The 15,742-nt window shown below is 51.6% G+C and overlaps 1 protein-coding gene across 1 annotated transcript; it reads right to left on the reverse strand.

The window, feature by feature from the left end:
• Nucleotides 1-435: 435 nt before the first annotated feature.
• On the reverse strand, nucleotides 436-9,566 carry SNX21 (sorting nexin family member 21; the record flags this gene model as incomplete). The annotated part of the gene is made up of 3 exons (XM_080716496.1): nucleotides 9,225-9,566; nucleotides 8,661-8,818; nucleotides 436-1,110 (listed from the first exon to the last, which is right to left on the reverse strand). Exons 1-3 carry the CDS (start codon nucleotides 9,484-9,486, stop codon nucleotides 436-438), a joined length of 1,095 nt encoding a protein of 364 aa, XP_080572622.1. The 5' UTR covers nucleotides 9,487-9,566.
• Between the last annotated feature and the right edge of the window lie 6,176 nt (nucleotides 9,567-15,742).

Genomic DNA, 15,742 nt, shown 5'->3' on the forward strand with positions numbered 1-15,742 from the left:
AGCACCTCCCTTTTCCCACCATTCTTGAGGCAGGGGTGGAGGCTGGGCCTTTGCTCCTCAAATCTAATAAAGACACTATTACCACTGTACCAGCTGGCCTTTAATTCCCTGGGCCAGAACCACCGCCCTCCTCCATCCCTCAACAGCCAGGCCTCCCGCCAGCATGGAGGCCACGGTCCTGATCTGCGCCCCAGCTCTGGCTGTGCACACCTGAAGGCGCCATGCCTGCCTCCTCCCTGTACCACCCACAGCCCCAGCCAAGCTGGTCTTGAGCCCAGTCTGAACAGTTTCCCCAGATGGCTGGACGCTGTCTCTCTGTGGAACTTCTAGGGGCTCCCAGCACCCCGCAGCCTTCCAGCTGCTCTCCCTGTCCCCTCATCAGTCCCCACTCCCCATCCTGGGGTCTCCCCACAGTGGCCTAACACTAAGTAAGGACTAGCCCAGCACCTCCTTGATGAGCAATTCTTTGAGGCTGGGTGGTGGCGTGGGGGTAAGGCCTGCCTCCTGCAGGGCCTGGAGCCGGGCCTCCGACTGGCGTTTGTCCAGGCCCAGACGCCAGGAGAGCCGGACATGGGCCTCTAGAAAGGGCGCCAGGAGAGGGTGGGGGCCCCTGTCCTCCAGCAGCTGCAGGGCCTTCTCACAGCACGTCCGCGCCTCCCCAGGACCCTCCAGCTCCTGGTGGCACACGGCCAGCCCGGCCAGGGTTAGCAGGGGGCGGTCTGGGCCAGAGGGGTTGCCCAGCCGGGTCTGGAGCTGCCAGGCGTTGGCCCAGAGCGCCAGGGCCTCCCGGTAGAGGCCAGTACAGGTGAGGCTCTGTGCCCGCCGCAGCTCTGGCAGCACAAAGAAGTCCTGCAGGTCCGGGGCCTGCCGCAGCTCGGGCACCGCCTGCAGGTGGCTCAAAAACTGCTCAAAGGCCCGGCTACGGCGGGCAATGGTCTCCGCGGTGAAGTTCCGGCGCAGGCGCTTACGGGGGAAGGAGATGGCAGACATGGGACCCCGGAACTGCCGCTGCAGGCTTCGGTGCAGCCGCTCAAAGTCTGAGTAGCGGCGAGAAATCTGGGCTGGCTGGCGATCTGGTGGCCCGGGGCCCATCACGGCGAGGGTGTAGAGCTGCAGGGAGGGCAGGTGTCAGGGTGGGTGCCAAAGGCCCATGGCCCCTTCCCTCCATCCCCGCCTCTCCCCTCCCCTGGGGCTGGTCCCAGCAGGGTGGGAGCTGCTGGGGCAGTGGCCAGGGAGCCCACTCCCATCTTACCTGAGGTTCGTCTGAAATGGCCCAGGCCCAAGGCAGCACAGGGAGAGAGACAGAGATGAGCTTCAGCACCTGGGGCCGCTGCCCCTATTGCCCGTTCCCATGGAGACTGGGAAGTTCTCCCTTCCCACAGCGCTTCTGAGCCACTTGGGAAAACCAAGGGTGAGCTGAAACCCAGACCAGTCTCGCGGGCCTCTGAGCTAGCTCGAGGACCAGCTTGCAGCTGTGTGCTACTCTGGACACAGAAGCCCTCGCATGGCTGGCAAGGCTAATCCAGACCACACCAGAGGTAGCCACAGGAGCATCCCTGTGAGTTCACTTGGCCAAGACGCAAGCGGAACCCAGCCAGTCTCTCCTGGGACTGCAGGCAAGGCTGGATGGATCTGCTTCCGTCCTGAGTGACGTGCTGGGTCAGGTGGTTTTTGCTCAAGAATGGTACATGAGGGATGAGGGTCTTTTGTTTGGTGGAGCTGGGGATTGAATCCAGGGGTATTTTACTTTTTTTTTTTTTTTTTCTCTGTGGGTCTGGGGATGAAACCCAGGGGCATTTGACCTCTGAGCTATAGACCCTGCCCTATTTTTTATTCTTTATTTTGAAACAGGGTCTCACTGAGTTGCAGAGGGCCTCACTAAGTAGCTGAGGCTGTCCACAAACCATGATCCTCCGGTCTCAGCCTCCCAAATACTAGGATTACAAGCGTGCGCTGCTACGCCCAGCTCGGTATTTTACTTTTGAGTTAGATCCCCAGCCCTATTTTATTTTAACTTGTGTGGAGGGAGGGGGGGGATACCGGGGATTAAATCCAGTTCGTTCTATATCTGAGCTACATTCCAACCCAAATTTCAGTTTTTATTTTGAAACAGGGTCTCACTAAGTGCAGAGGACCTCAGTAAGTTGCTGAGGCTGGCTGTGAACCTGTGATCCTCCTGTCTCAGCCTTTCAAGTACTGGGATTACAAGTATATGCCACTGTAACTGGCTTTGTTTTTTTATTTTATTTTATTTTATTTTTTGGTGGTACTGGGGTTCCTGGAAGCCCTTCTACCTCTGGGATACACTCCCACACCTATTTTTTAACTTTTTATTTGGAAACAGGGTCTCTTAAGCCAGCATGGCTGGCTCCGAACCTGCGCGATCCTCCTGTCTCAACCTCTCAACCTGTCTCAACCGCGGGGATTACAAGTATGTGCCACCACGCCCGGCTCTCATTAAGTTCAAATAACCTTACTAAATTGCTGAGGCTGGTCTAGAACCTGCGTTCCTCCTGCCTCAGCCTCCCAAGTACTGGGAATTACAGCTATGCACCACCACGCCCAGCAGTCTATGCGTTTTTTGTTGTTGTTCTGTAGTACTAGGGATGAAACCCAGGGGCCTTCTACCTCCGGGTTACACCCCAGACCTATTTTATATTTGGAAACAGGGTCTCACTAAGTTGCTGAGAGCCTCACTAAGTAGCTGAGGCTGGCTTGGAACCTGCGTGATCCTCCTGTCTCAGCCTCCCAAGCGCTGGGATTATAAATCTGTGCCACCACGGCCGGCAATCCATGAGTTTTTAAGGTGGTATGTGCTTGACTGCACTGCATCAGAGTTAAGAGGTGATTCCCCCTTCAATATTTTTTCCTGGCCTGGGGATTGAACCCAAGGCCTCATACATACTAAGCAAGTATTCCATCGTTGAGCAACATCCCCATCCTCAATTCTTTTTGCAACTTTCTTTCTGAGATGGGAGATTCCTTGTCGCCCAGACTGGCCTTGACCTCCTGGGCTCAAGCAATCCTCACACCTCAGTCCTCCAGGTAGCAGGAAGGACTTACCAAGCTTCTCTTTAATCTTCCTAACTGCAAATTGAGAAGCTCTCAGTTTGATTTTTTTTTGTGTGTGTGTGGCACTGAGGGTGGAACCCAGGGGCTTTTCTACCTCTGGGCTATACTCCCAGACCTATTTTAGACTTTATTTGGAAACAGGGTCTCACTAAGTTGCTGAGAGCCTCACTAAGTAGCTGAGGCTGGCTTCGAACCTGCGTGATCCTCCTGTCTCAGCCTCCCAAGCGCAGGAATTACAAGCGTGCGCCACCACGGCCCGGCTGAACCCAGAGTCATTCTACTGTCAGGTTACACCCCCAGCCCAATTTTATTTCTTATTTGGAAACAAGGTCTTGCTAGGTTGAGTCTCAACACTTTTTGAGGCTGTCCTTGAACTTGTGATCCTCCTGTCTCAGCCTCCCAAGTACAGGGATTATAGGTGTGTGCCACCACACCTGGCCCTTATTCTTTTAATTTGAAACAGAGTCTCACTAGCTGTGGAGGGCCAAAGTTGCTGAGGCTGGCTGTCTCAGGCTCCCAAGTACTGGAATTACTAGTACGCGCCACCATGCATAGCTTTATTTTTAGTTTTAATTTTCTGGAAAAGGCTGCTTTATACCCATTACTTCTGGCGGGCCTTGTAACGCCCCACTGAGCTAGATACTGGGATAGGAGCTCCCTGGGCTGTGCCCTAACTCTGTGCCTCCTGCTTCATTTAATTCTCCAACAGCACTGCAAGGCAGGCGGCCTGCCCTCTGTCAGCTGAAGAAGCAGGCTCCAAGGTGGGGTAAAGAACCCAGAGGCTTGGCCAAGTCCTACGGCTGGGGAACAGCCTCGCTGGGACAGACCAGTGTTTGTTCCCCCTCGCCCCTCGCCCCGGGAGAAGCTAGATGGAGACTCAGGTGCCCGCTGTGCAGAGGGGGTGACTTGCTTCTCCAGATACAGGATGCAGCATAATTCTTGGCTGTACAGCTTTTCCATGTGATTCCCTTCCATCTGGGTACCAGACTCACCTCTGTTCTGTGTGTGTGGTACGGGGAATGGAATCCAGGGGCACTCTACCTCTGAGTTACTTCTCCAGCCCTATTTATTATTTTTGCAGTACTGGGGATGGAACCCAGAGGCATTCTACCTCCCAGCTATACCCCCAGCCCTATTTTTTATTCTTTATTTTGGAACAGGGTTTTACTGAGTTGCAAAGGGCCTCACTAAGTAGTAGCCGAGGTTGTCTTTCAACTGCAATCCTCCTGTCTCAGCCTTCCGAATGCTGGGATTACAAGAGTGTGTGACCACGCACGGCTCCCTATTTTATTTTTATTTTGAAACAGGATCTCAGTAGGTTGATGAATGTCTCACTTCTTGCTGAGACTGTCCTCGAACTTGCAATCCTCCTGTCTCAATCTCCCAAGTACTGGGATTATAGTCCAGTATCACAGCGGGCGCTTCCTACTTCAAAGCTGGTCCTGGGTCCCTTTCCTGTGTATGACCCCTTGCCCACCCCAGGGCTCTAAGCCCTTAGCCACTTAAGACTGACTCATGGGGCTGGGGGTGCAGCTCAGTGGTAGAGCACTAACTCAGCTTGCACCAGGCCCGGGATTCAGTCCCCACCACACAAACACACACGCACACACAAAGGCTGGCTCAAATTGGAGCAGTCAGCCCATGGGTGTGGCCTTTGTTACTAACAGAAAGAGGGAGGGGTGGGGAGGCCCAAATATGGGACAGAGCTCTTGGCCCCTTTCCTGCTGAGTCAGAGCTGGGGGAGGCTGGTGAGGAAGCTTGGGAAGCAGGGAGCTGCCTCTGCCAGGGCGGCCAGCTCATCTGGGTTTCAGGCCCCGCAGGGAGCCGGGCCTGGCCGACCTCTTTCTCCATGTTATTCTCTCCCCTCCACAGCAAGGGAAACAGACTCCCAGGCCCTCTCCTAGCTGCTTCTCACCCCCTCCCTTCCAAACCCCAGAAGTCTAGACCTTTGGGACAGGATTCTTCCATACAGGGTGGATGCTAAATAACTGATTTACCTAAGTTACAAGGAGACCACAGCAGGCCCTAGATACCTGGCGTTTCAATCCAGAGTCAGACAGTAACTATATACACTGACCATCCCTTGTCTAAAAGGCTTGGGACCAAAAGTGTTTCAGAATTTGATTTCTAAACTGGGCATGACGGCGCACGCCTGTAATCTCATTACTTGGGAGGCTAAAGCAGGAGTATCACAGGTTCAAGGCTAGCCTCAGCAATGTAGTGAGACCTTGTTTCAAAATAAAGGAAGCTGGGCGTGGTGGCGCACTCTTATAATTCCCAGCATTTGGGAAGCTGACACAGGAGGATCTCACAGGCTCGAAGCCAGGCTCAGCTACTTAGTGAGGCAGGCCCTTTCCAACTCAGTGAGACCCTGGGTGTGGTAGCACACACTTGTAATCTCAGAATTTGGAAGGCTGAGACAGGAGGATCATAGTTAGTGGCCAGCCTCACCCACTTAGTGAAGCTCTTTGCAACTCAGTGAGACCCTATTTCAAAATAAAGAATAAAATCTAGGGCTGGGTGTGTAGCTCGGAGGTAGAATGCCCCTGGGTTCCACCCTCAGCCCCACAAAAAAAATAAAAAAAAAGAATAAGAAATAGGGCAGGGAATGTGGCTCAGAGGTAGAATGCCCTTGGGTTCTACCCCCAGACCCGCAAAAAAAAAAAAAAAAAATAAATAAATAAATAAATAATAATAATAAAGAATAAAAAAATAGGGATGCAGCTCGGAGGTAGAATGCCCCTGGGTTCCATCCTTAGCACCTCAAAAAAAATTAAAAATAAAAAGGGATGGGAGTATAGCTCAAAGTAGAATGTCCCTGGTTCAACCCCTAATATCACCCACCAAAAAAAATTTGGATTCTAGAATCTTTGCATATAATGAGATATCTTGGAGATTTGGAGAGAGGACCCAAGTCTAAACACACATTTTTTTTTTTTTAGGATCTGGGGATGGAACCCAGGAGCATTCAACCTCTGAGCTACAGCCCCTGCCCTATTTTATTCGTGTGTGTGTGTGTGTGTGTGTGTGTGTGTGTGTGTGTATGACTAGGGGTGGAACCCAGGGGCTTTTCTACCTCTGGGCTATACTCCCAGGCCCATTTTATGATTTATTTGGAAATAGGGTCTCACTAAGTTGCTGAGAGCCACATTAAGTAGCTGAGGCTGGCTTCGAACCTGTGTGATCCTCCTGTCTCAGCCTCCCAAGTGCTGGGATTACAGGTGTGTGACACCACGCCCGGCTTTATTCTTTATTTTTTGAAACAGGGTCTCACTAAGTTATTGAGGGCCTCACTAAGTAGCTGAGGCTGTTGTGAACTGCAATCCTCCTGTCTCAGCCTCCCAAATGCTGGAATTACAAGCGTACACCACCACGCCCGGCTTCTTCTTTTTTTTTTTTTTTTTGACAGTGCTAAGGATTGAACTTGAGTGTAACAGATAAGCATTCTCTCACTGAGCCACACCCCAGCCCAGTTTCATACAGCATTTTTAATGTGCTTACATTTTGACTGCCACCCATCACATGAGGTCAGATGTGGAATTTTCCACTTGTAGATTCAAGTTGGCACTCATAAAGTTTCAGATTTTAGCCGGGCAGTGGTGCACTCTTGTAACCCCAGCATTTGGGAGGCTAAGACAGAAGGATCCGGGTTCACGCCCAGCCTCAGCTACTTAGTGAGGCCCTTTGCAACTCAGTGAGACCCTGTTTCAAAAAAAAGAATAAAAAATAGGGCTGGGGGTGTAGCTTGGAGGTAGAATGCCCTTGCGTTCCATCCCCAGTACTGGAAAAAAAAAAAGTTTCAGATTTTGACCTGGGCATGGTGGCACATACTTGTCATCCCAATACTTGGGAGGTTAAGACACGGGATGGCATGTTCGAGGCCAGCCTCAGCAATGTAGTGAGACTCTGTTTCAAAATTTAAAAATTAAAAGGACATATGTTTTCTCTAATATGTTCAAGCTAGGGAGCAGTGGTAATACCAGAGGGACTCCAGATGACGGAGGGGAAATCTCAGCAAAGCTCGAACGGAAGGATAGGAGAGGAAGAAAGCTGAGGTTGTTCAATGGAGGAGCTACATACGGATATGTGTAATAGCATAAATACAACATGGTTAACCTGGACACTCTCTACTGGGGGGAGGGAAAGGAGGGGGAAGGGCATGAAGCACAATGTAAATGTACACCACTCTCAATATGTTCCACTTATAAAAAATAAAAATTAAATTAAAAAAAGAAAAAAAAAAAGCCGGGCGTGGTGGTGCACGCTTATAATCCCCGCGCTTGGGAGGCTGAGACAGGAGGATCGCACGGGTTCGAAGCCAGTCTCAGCTACTTAGTGAGGCTCTCAGCAACTTAGTGAGACCCTGCTTCCAAATAAAATATAAAAAGGTCTGGGAGTATAGTCCAGAGGTAGAAAGCCCCTGGGTTCCACCCCCAGTACCACCAAAAAAAAAAAAAAAAAAAAAAAAAGAAAGAAAGAAAAAAATTTATAAATTAAAAGGGCTGGGGGTGTACCTTGGAAGTAGAATGCCCTGGGTGGTTCAATCTCTAGTACCACAAAAGAAAAAAAAAAAAAAAAAAAAAGGAAAAAATGTTCAAGTTTTAGAGCATTTCAGATTTTCTCTTTTCAGATTACAGATGCCGAGCCTGTACAGCTACCATTTATTGAACACTTTCTTAAGCCAGGCACACTGCTAAGGACTCCTTGTGCCTGGTCTCAATTCCTACTATAATCCTCTGCGTTAGTTGGACCCAGCTATTACAGTAGCTGTAATCCCAGCTACCTGGGAGGCTGATGCAGGAGGCTTGCAGGTTCAAGATCAGCCTAATCAATTTACTGAAACCTTGTCTCAAGATAAAAATAAAAAGTGCTAGCCGGGCGTGATGGTGAACGCTTGTAATCCCAGCATTCGGGAGGCTGAGACTGGAGGATCATGGTTCGTGGCCAGCCTCAGCTACTTAGTGAGGACCACTGTTTCAAAATAAAGAATAAAAAATAGGGCAGGGGGTGTAGCTCGGAGGTCAAATGCCCCTGGGTTCCATCCCCATACCCACAAAAGAAAAAGGGCTGAGTATGTAGCTCAGTGGTAGAGTGCCCCCTGGGTTCAGTCCCCAGTAACACCCCCCTTCCCTGTACTGGATGTATTACTCTTACTCAGATGAGGAACCAGGGTCATCAGAGTTACACAACCTACCCAAGGTCAAACAACTAGTAACAAGTGGGATGTAGATCAAGGCTAATCTGGGTCCAGAGCTCATTTCCTTAACCTAACTCATTCAAAGGCTGTCAAGTCTTTACCTTGCTCAGGTTTGCAAGGAGAAGGGAAAGCCGACATACACATTCCGTTTCAAAATCAGGATAGGAGGCAGGTCTTTACTCTAGACTCTACAGGTCTCAAGAGAAACTAAGTCAGTTGCTTGGGGATCTGCATAAGTCATATCCCCTTTCTGACCTCAGTACGCCCACCTGTAAAATAGGGCAGTCATTTATCCACACAGCCAGAACCCCCAGGATGTTGGGGTCTTCCCTACTTTCTTTTAGCCAGACTTCTGAAGTCACAGCCCAGGGGTTCCTGGAACCTCACTCACCACGTACTTGGAGGGCGGGTCCTTGACAACAGTGGCGCTGGTCACCTCAAAGAGCAGCCGTTGGGGTACCAGGGTGTCCCGGGACTTCTTCCAGAAATCCTGCAGCTGCCGGGCCAGGAGTTGGCTGCCCCGCCGTCCCTCAGGTGGAGGGCTCCGCTCTGCACAAGGGAGCTAGGGTCAGCCTAAGCAGCTGCCATCACCTCACCCATCCAACGTTAGGTAAGCCTTACCCCTCATACAGAAACGTAACCGAGGCGAGAGGCGCGCCCGCTGCCAACAGCTGCCTGGCAGATAGTTGGCACCAAGTGTCTCCACCCCCAAACATCAGGAGCACGACAGGACCAGAGCATCCAATATTCGCAAAAAACCCGAGTTGGGAGTGATTTCTCCCATTCGACACACGGGAAAACTTGGCTCCGAGGGAAGTTGTGGCCGCCCCAAGGTCAGTGCCAGGAGGCGGCTGGGGGCGCTTCCAGGGTCGGCGTGCCCGCGGGATCAACCCGGAGCGCCCGCGATGGCGGCCTAAGCGAGCCCAGGGTCCCGACTCGCATCGCCCGCACTCGCCTGCGTCTTCCCCCGCTGTCCGGTCCCCGGCGGACGGCGAGTCGGGGCCAGCCTCCTCGTCGTCCTCGTCCTCGTCCTCGTCCTCGTCCTCGGCGCTGGTGAAGCTGAGGGTGCCACTGAGGCGGGAGGACAGGCCCTCGGCGTCGTCGTCCTCCAGCTCCGAGCTCTCGGGGAACTGCTCGGCCTCGGGGCCCGCCGCCGCCTCCCCGGGGCCCTCGCTGGCCAGGGCGTGCCGCAGCCGGAGCAGGAGCCGGGAGGCCATGGCGCCCCGGGGGAGCGCGCCTCCGGGTGCCCGCGGGGCGGCAGGAGGACCCCCGCCCGGCGCGGCAGCAGGGGCGGAGCCTGAGGGGGCGTGGCCGGGAGAGGCCGGATGGGCGGGGCGACCCGAGGCCCCGCCCCGGCCCGCTGGGGTGCGGGAGCCGGGACCCGCGCCGCCGCAGCTGCGAGCCTCCCCGCGGGGGCCCCTCCCCGGCCCCCTCCCCGGCCCCCTCGCGCGCCTCTACCGCCCGTCCCGGCTGCAGCCTGCTCCCCGGGCCCCGGTGCGGCCTCCCGTCCTTGGGGGAGGCCGGCCGGGCCGCTCCGCGCCGCCCCGCCGCTTCCTGCCGCCGCCCCGCCCGCTGCCGTCCCGGGCTCGGGGCTCGGGGGACGGGGAGTCACGAGCCCGCCGGCCCGGAGAGCCCCAGGCCCCCCGCGGAGTCGGCCGGACCCCGGCGGCTGCGCATCCTCGGAATCCTCCCCCCTCCCTGCGAGTCCCAGGACAGGCCCCGGCGGTCCCCGCACCCCCACCCCGCGCTCTGTAACTCGACCGCGCAAGCACGCGGCCTCGGGGAGCCCCTTTCTCCTTCGAGAGAATGTCAAAGCCAAAGCCGTGCGTACCTCCCGCAGCCTAGCTTTTCTCCTGTAAAGTAAGAACAATAAGGTGAATTTTGCAGTTTGGGCCTTTGGGTTTCTGGACCCAAGGCCCTGTGCGTGCTCGGCAAGCGCTCCGCAATTGAACTGCACCTCCGCTTAACTTGGGTTTTTGTTTTGTGGAACTAGACATTGACCCCAGGGGCATTCTACCTCTCAGCTACACTTCCAGCCCTTTCTTATCTTTTGTTTTGAAACAGGGTCTCGCTAGATTGCTGAGACTCCCAATTACTGGGACTAGGATTACAGGCGTCCCGCTACCACGCCCAGCCTCCAGCCCCTAATTTTGCAACTTTTATAAGAATCCTGGTCCAGTGGCTGACATAAGAGCAGGGGCTGGGGAAATGGTCATTTTTACATAATAACCATCACTCCTACAGTGTTGATAAGCTTCCACAACCTCATTTGAGCCTCACCCCGACCAGGCAGGCAAACAGAGCCAGAGAGGCCGCGCTGCCTGTCCCGGGTGGGTCGCACAGCTCCCCAGAGGTATCTGCGTATGGGATCTTGGCGGTCCTTTGAGTTCTGCAAGCTATTCTTTCCCCTTGCATCAAAATAACCTCAGCAAGTCTTCTGGAGCTCTGTCTGTGGCTTGCTGTAACCGCAGGGCAGTAGTAGGTCCAGAAAAACTTATTGGTGCTTCATATCCCAAGGCCTAGATAAGCCGGGTTGTGACAGAGCACGTCTACTTGTAGGCTGAGACAGGAGGATCGCGGTTTGCGACAGCCTCAGCTACTTAGTGAGGCCATCCCCAACTTAGTTAGACCTTGTTTCAAAGAATAAGAAATAGGGCTGAGGGTGTAGCTCGGAGGTAAAATGCCCCTGGGTTCCATCCCCAGTACTGAAAAGAAAAAAAAAAAATAAAAAAAAATAAAAGGCCTAGGTATTAGTTCTTGGCAGGACAGATTTTGCTAGTAATACAACAAAATCAGCAGGGCAGGGTGGCATAATCCAAAATATTTTGTGGTTAGCCTCAGCAATTTTTTTTTTTTAAGTACTGGTGATTGAGCCCAGGGGCATTCTACTTCCGAGCTACACCCCCCAGCCCAATTTTTCATTCTTTATTTGGAAACAGGGTTTCACTAAGTTGTGGAGGGCCTAAGTAGCTGAGGCTGGCTGCAAACCTGTGATCCTCCTGTCTCAGCCTCCCAGGAAGGTGTCACCACGCCCAGTTTAGCCTTAGCAGTTTAGTGAAGCCATCCGAAATTTTAGTGAGACCCTGTTAAAAAAAAAGCCAGGTGTGGTGATACACACTTGTAATCCCAGTACTTGGGAAGCTGAGACAGGAGGATCCAGGTTTTTGGCCAACTTCCTCAATTTAGTGAGACCCTATTTCAAAATAAAGAATAGAGCCAGGCGTGGTGGCGCACGCTTGTAATCCCAGCATTCGGGAGGCTGAGACAGGAGGATCGTGGTTCATAGACAGCCTCAGTTACTTAGTGACGCCCTTTGCAACTCAGTGAGACCCTGTTTCAAAATTAAGAATAAAATATAGGGCTGGGGGTGTCACTCGGAGGTAGAATGCCCCTGGGTTCCATCCCTAGACCCGCAAAAAAAAATAAAATAAAAATAAAAAGAATAAAAAATGGGACTAGGGGTGTCACTTGGAGGCAGACTGCCCTTGGGTTCAATCCCCAATACCGCAAAAATAAATAAATAAATAAATAAATAAATAAATAAATAAATAAAGCCAGGCATGGTGGTGCATGCTTGTAATCCCAGTACTTGAGAGGCTGAGACAGGAGGATTGCAGCTTTGAAGCCAGCCTAGACAACTTAATGAGGCCCTCCATAACTTAGGCCCTATTTCCAAATAAGAAATAAAATCGGTCTGGAGGTTTAGCTCAGTTTTATTTTTATTTTTATTTTATTTTGTGGTAATGGGGATGGAACCCAGGGGCATTCTACCTCCGAACTACACCCCCAGCCCTATTTTTTATTCTTTATTTTGAAACAGGGTCTCACTAAGTTGCAAAGGGCCTCACTAAGTTAAGTTGTAGCTGAGGCTGTCCTTGAACTGCGATCCTCCTGTCTCAGCCTCCCAAATGCTGGGATTACAAGCATGCACCACCATGCCCAGCTAGAAGTTTTTATTTTTATTTTATTTATTTTCATTATTTATTTATTTATTTCTGCGGGTCTGGGGATGGAACCCAGGGGCATTGTACCATTGACCTACACCCCCTGCCCTATATTTTATTTTTATTCTTTATTTTGAAACAAGGTATCATTAAATTGCAGAGAGCCTAAGTACCTGAGGCTGTCTGAACCCTGATCCTCCTGTCTCAGCCTCCCAAATGCTGGGATTACAAGAGTGCCCACCACGCCCAAAGAAGTTTTTATTTTTAAAAAGATAAACATAAGTCAGGTGTGGTGGCGCACGCTTGTAATCCCCGTGCTTGGGAGGCAGAGACAGGAGGATTGCACAGGTTCGAAGCCAGCCACGTGCGCTGGCTTAGGAGACCCTGTTTCCAAATAAAAATAGGTCTGGGAGTGTAGCCCCCAGGTTGAAGGGCTTCCAGGAACCCCAGTACCACCACCAAAAAAAAAAAAGATAAACATAGACTTCTGGGTAAAGATATAGATAGCAAGTGGGCGTGGTGGCACACACCACACCCCGCTTTTGTGTGTGTGTGTGTGTGTGTGTGTGTGTGTGTGTGTGTGTTCTTTTATTTTGAAACAGACTCATTAAATTGCAGTGGGCCTTGCTAAGTAGCCAAGGCTGGTCTTGAACCTGTGATGCTCCTATCTCAGTTCCCCAGTACTCGGGTTACAAGCATCGGCCACCATGCCCCCGTTCAGGAGACCACCTGAAATACCCCCGCGGCCCCTTTTGGATGTAAGGGAGGAGGGATCCTGGAGGAAGTGATGATAAAACTAAGAGAAGTGGGCCAGGCATGGTGGTACACAGCTGTAAACCTAGTTACTTGAGAGACTGAGACGAGAGGATCATAGGTTCAAGCCAGCCTCAGAAATTTAGGGAGGTCCTCTGCAACTCAGTGAGATCCTGTTTCAAAATAAAAAATAAAGCTGGGCGTGGTGGCGCACGCTTGTAATCCCAGCATTCGGGAGGCTGAGACTGGAGGATCGCGGTTCGCGGACAGCCTCAGCTACTTAGTGAGGCCCTCTGCAACTCAGTGAGACCCTGTTTCAAAAATAAAGAATAAAAAATAGGGCAGGGGGTATAGCTGGGAGGTCAAATACCCCTGGGTCCATCCCCAGACCCGCAATAAATAAATACATAAATAAATAAAATAAATAATAAATAAAAAGTAAGACCCAGTGTGGTGGCGCACGCTTGTAATCCCTGCGCTTGGGAGGCTGAGACAGGAGAATCGTACAGGTTCGAAGCCAGCCTCAGCTACTGAGTGAGGCTCTCAGCAACTTAGCGAGACCTTGTTGCCAAATAAATAATAATAATAAAGGGGATGAGGGTGTAGTCCAGAGGTAGTAGGCCCCTGCATTTCAGCCCCAATACCAAAATTAATTAATTAGTTAATTAATTTAATGAGGCTGGAGGTAGAATTCTGAGGTAGAATGTCCTGAGGTCAGTCTCCAGTATCACCCCTACACACACTCACACACACACACACACACACACACACACACACACACACACAGCTGAGGACAGAGGAGCAGGCTGCCAAAGAGAGGGAAGGTGGTCCTTATTTAATTCCCTGAGTAAGTCTAAGAACAAATGAAAGAATATTGATGGCTGAGCTGGGTGTGGTGGTGAAGCTTGTAACCCCAGCATTCGGGAGGCTGAGACAGGAGGATCCTGGTTCGCCGCCAGCCTCAGCCACTTAGTGAGGCTCTTTGCAACTCAGTGAGACCCTGTTTTTTTTTTTTTTTTTTTTTACTGTTGCTGAAGATTTAAAGAAGTTTATTAAAAGATAGAAATACAGAGACTGAAATACAGCCCCATGCCAAAATGGCATGAGGGGGTGACTCGAAATGAATACACCTGAGACCCTGTTTTATTTTTATTTTATTTTTTATTTTTTGGGGGTACTGGGGTTCCTGAAAGCCCTTCTACCTCCGGGATACACTCCCACGGGATACACTCCCAGACCTATTTTTTTTAACTTTTTTTTTATGTGGAAACAGGGTCTCTTAAGCCAGCGAGGCTAGCTCCGAACCAGCGCGATGCTCCTGTCTCCGTCTCCCAAGCGCCAGGATTACAAGCGTGGGCCACCACGCCCGGCCAGAGACCCTGTTTTAAATAAAGAATTAAAGAGCCGGCGTGGTGGCCCACGCTTGTAATCCCCGTGCTTGGGAGGCTGAGACAGGAGGATCGCACAGGTTCGAAGCCAGCCTCAGCTACTTAGTGAGGCTCTCAGCAACTTAGTGAGACCCTGTTTCCAAATAAAATAGAAAATAGGTCTGGGAGTATAGCCCGGAAGTAGAAAGCCTCTGGGTTCCATCCCTAGTACCACCACCAAAAAATAAAGAATTAAAAAAATGGGCTGGCAGTGTCGCTCAGAGGTGGAATACCCCTGGGTCCCAGCCCCAGCCCCACACACATACACACAAAAGGCATAGTGATGGCTGAGGGTTCCATACATTCTGTTCCAAAGGGACCAAGTGGTTCCAGTGTGTCTTGTCCAAACTGAATTTCCTAAGTATCACCTTGGCCCTCCACCGGCCTGCAGGAGGCCTTATTTAGCCAGGCCTGGCTCTGCTGAGCTTCCTTGGGAATGTCTATATATAGGGGGAAGGGGACTGTCCAGCTGCCACTGTCCATCTGCCTTCCTGGGTCCCAGCTTCCTCTTCTTGGCACGACCCTGCTGTCTTGTCTCAGTGCAGTGTCCAGAAGTCTTGCCTATCCCCCACTGCCCTGCCCGAACCTGAGGGCTCTCAGGATGGCCAAGAGCCAGGCACAGGGACATGCCCGTAGTCCCCAGGAGGCTGAGGTGGGAGAACCCCAACCGGGAGTTTGAGCCGGGCGTGGTGGGGCACGCTCGTCATCCCCGCGCTTGGGAGGCGGAGACAGGGGGATCGCGCAGGTTCGAAGCCAGCCGCGGGCGCTGGCTTGGGAGACCCTGTTTCCAAATAAAAATGTAAAAATAGGTCTGGGAGTGTAGCCCGGAGGTAGAAGGGCTTCCAGGAACCCCAGGACCACCAAAAAAAAAAAAAGAACCCCAACCGGAAGTTTTAGATCAGCCTGGGTGACATAGCAAGACCCCCTCTCACACACACACGAACAAGAATCACCATCATTACTATAGTTCTTTATGATTTTCAAAGCCTCCAGTGAAATGGGAATAAGAATAGCAGTTACCTCATAGGAAGAATCCTAGACAGGGTCATGTGGTTAAAATGCTCAGCATAGCCGGGCGTGGTGGTACATGCCTAGAATATTCACAAGTGGTGAGGCCGAGACAGGAGGATCTCAGGTTCACCGCCAGCCTCGGCAATTTAGTGAGACCCTGTCTCAAAATAAAGAATAAAATAGGGCAGGGGGTATAGCCCAGAGGTAGAATACCCCTGGGTTTAATCCCCAGCACTACAAAAATAAACATATTAATTAATTAAATATTTAAAGCCCAGCATGGTGGTACACACTTGTAATCGCAACATTCGGGAGGCTGAGACAGGAGGATCGTGGTT

Source organism: Muscardinus avellanarius (assembly GCF_963383645.1).
Source record: "Muscardinus avellanarius genome assembly, chromosome: 19".
Lineage (NCBI taxonomy): Eukaryota > Metazoa > Chordata > Mammalia > Rodentia > Gliridae > Muscardinus > Muscardinus avellanarius.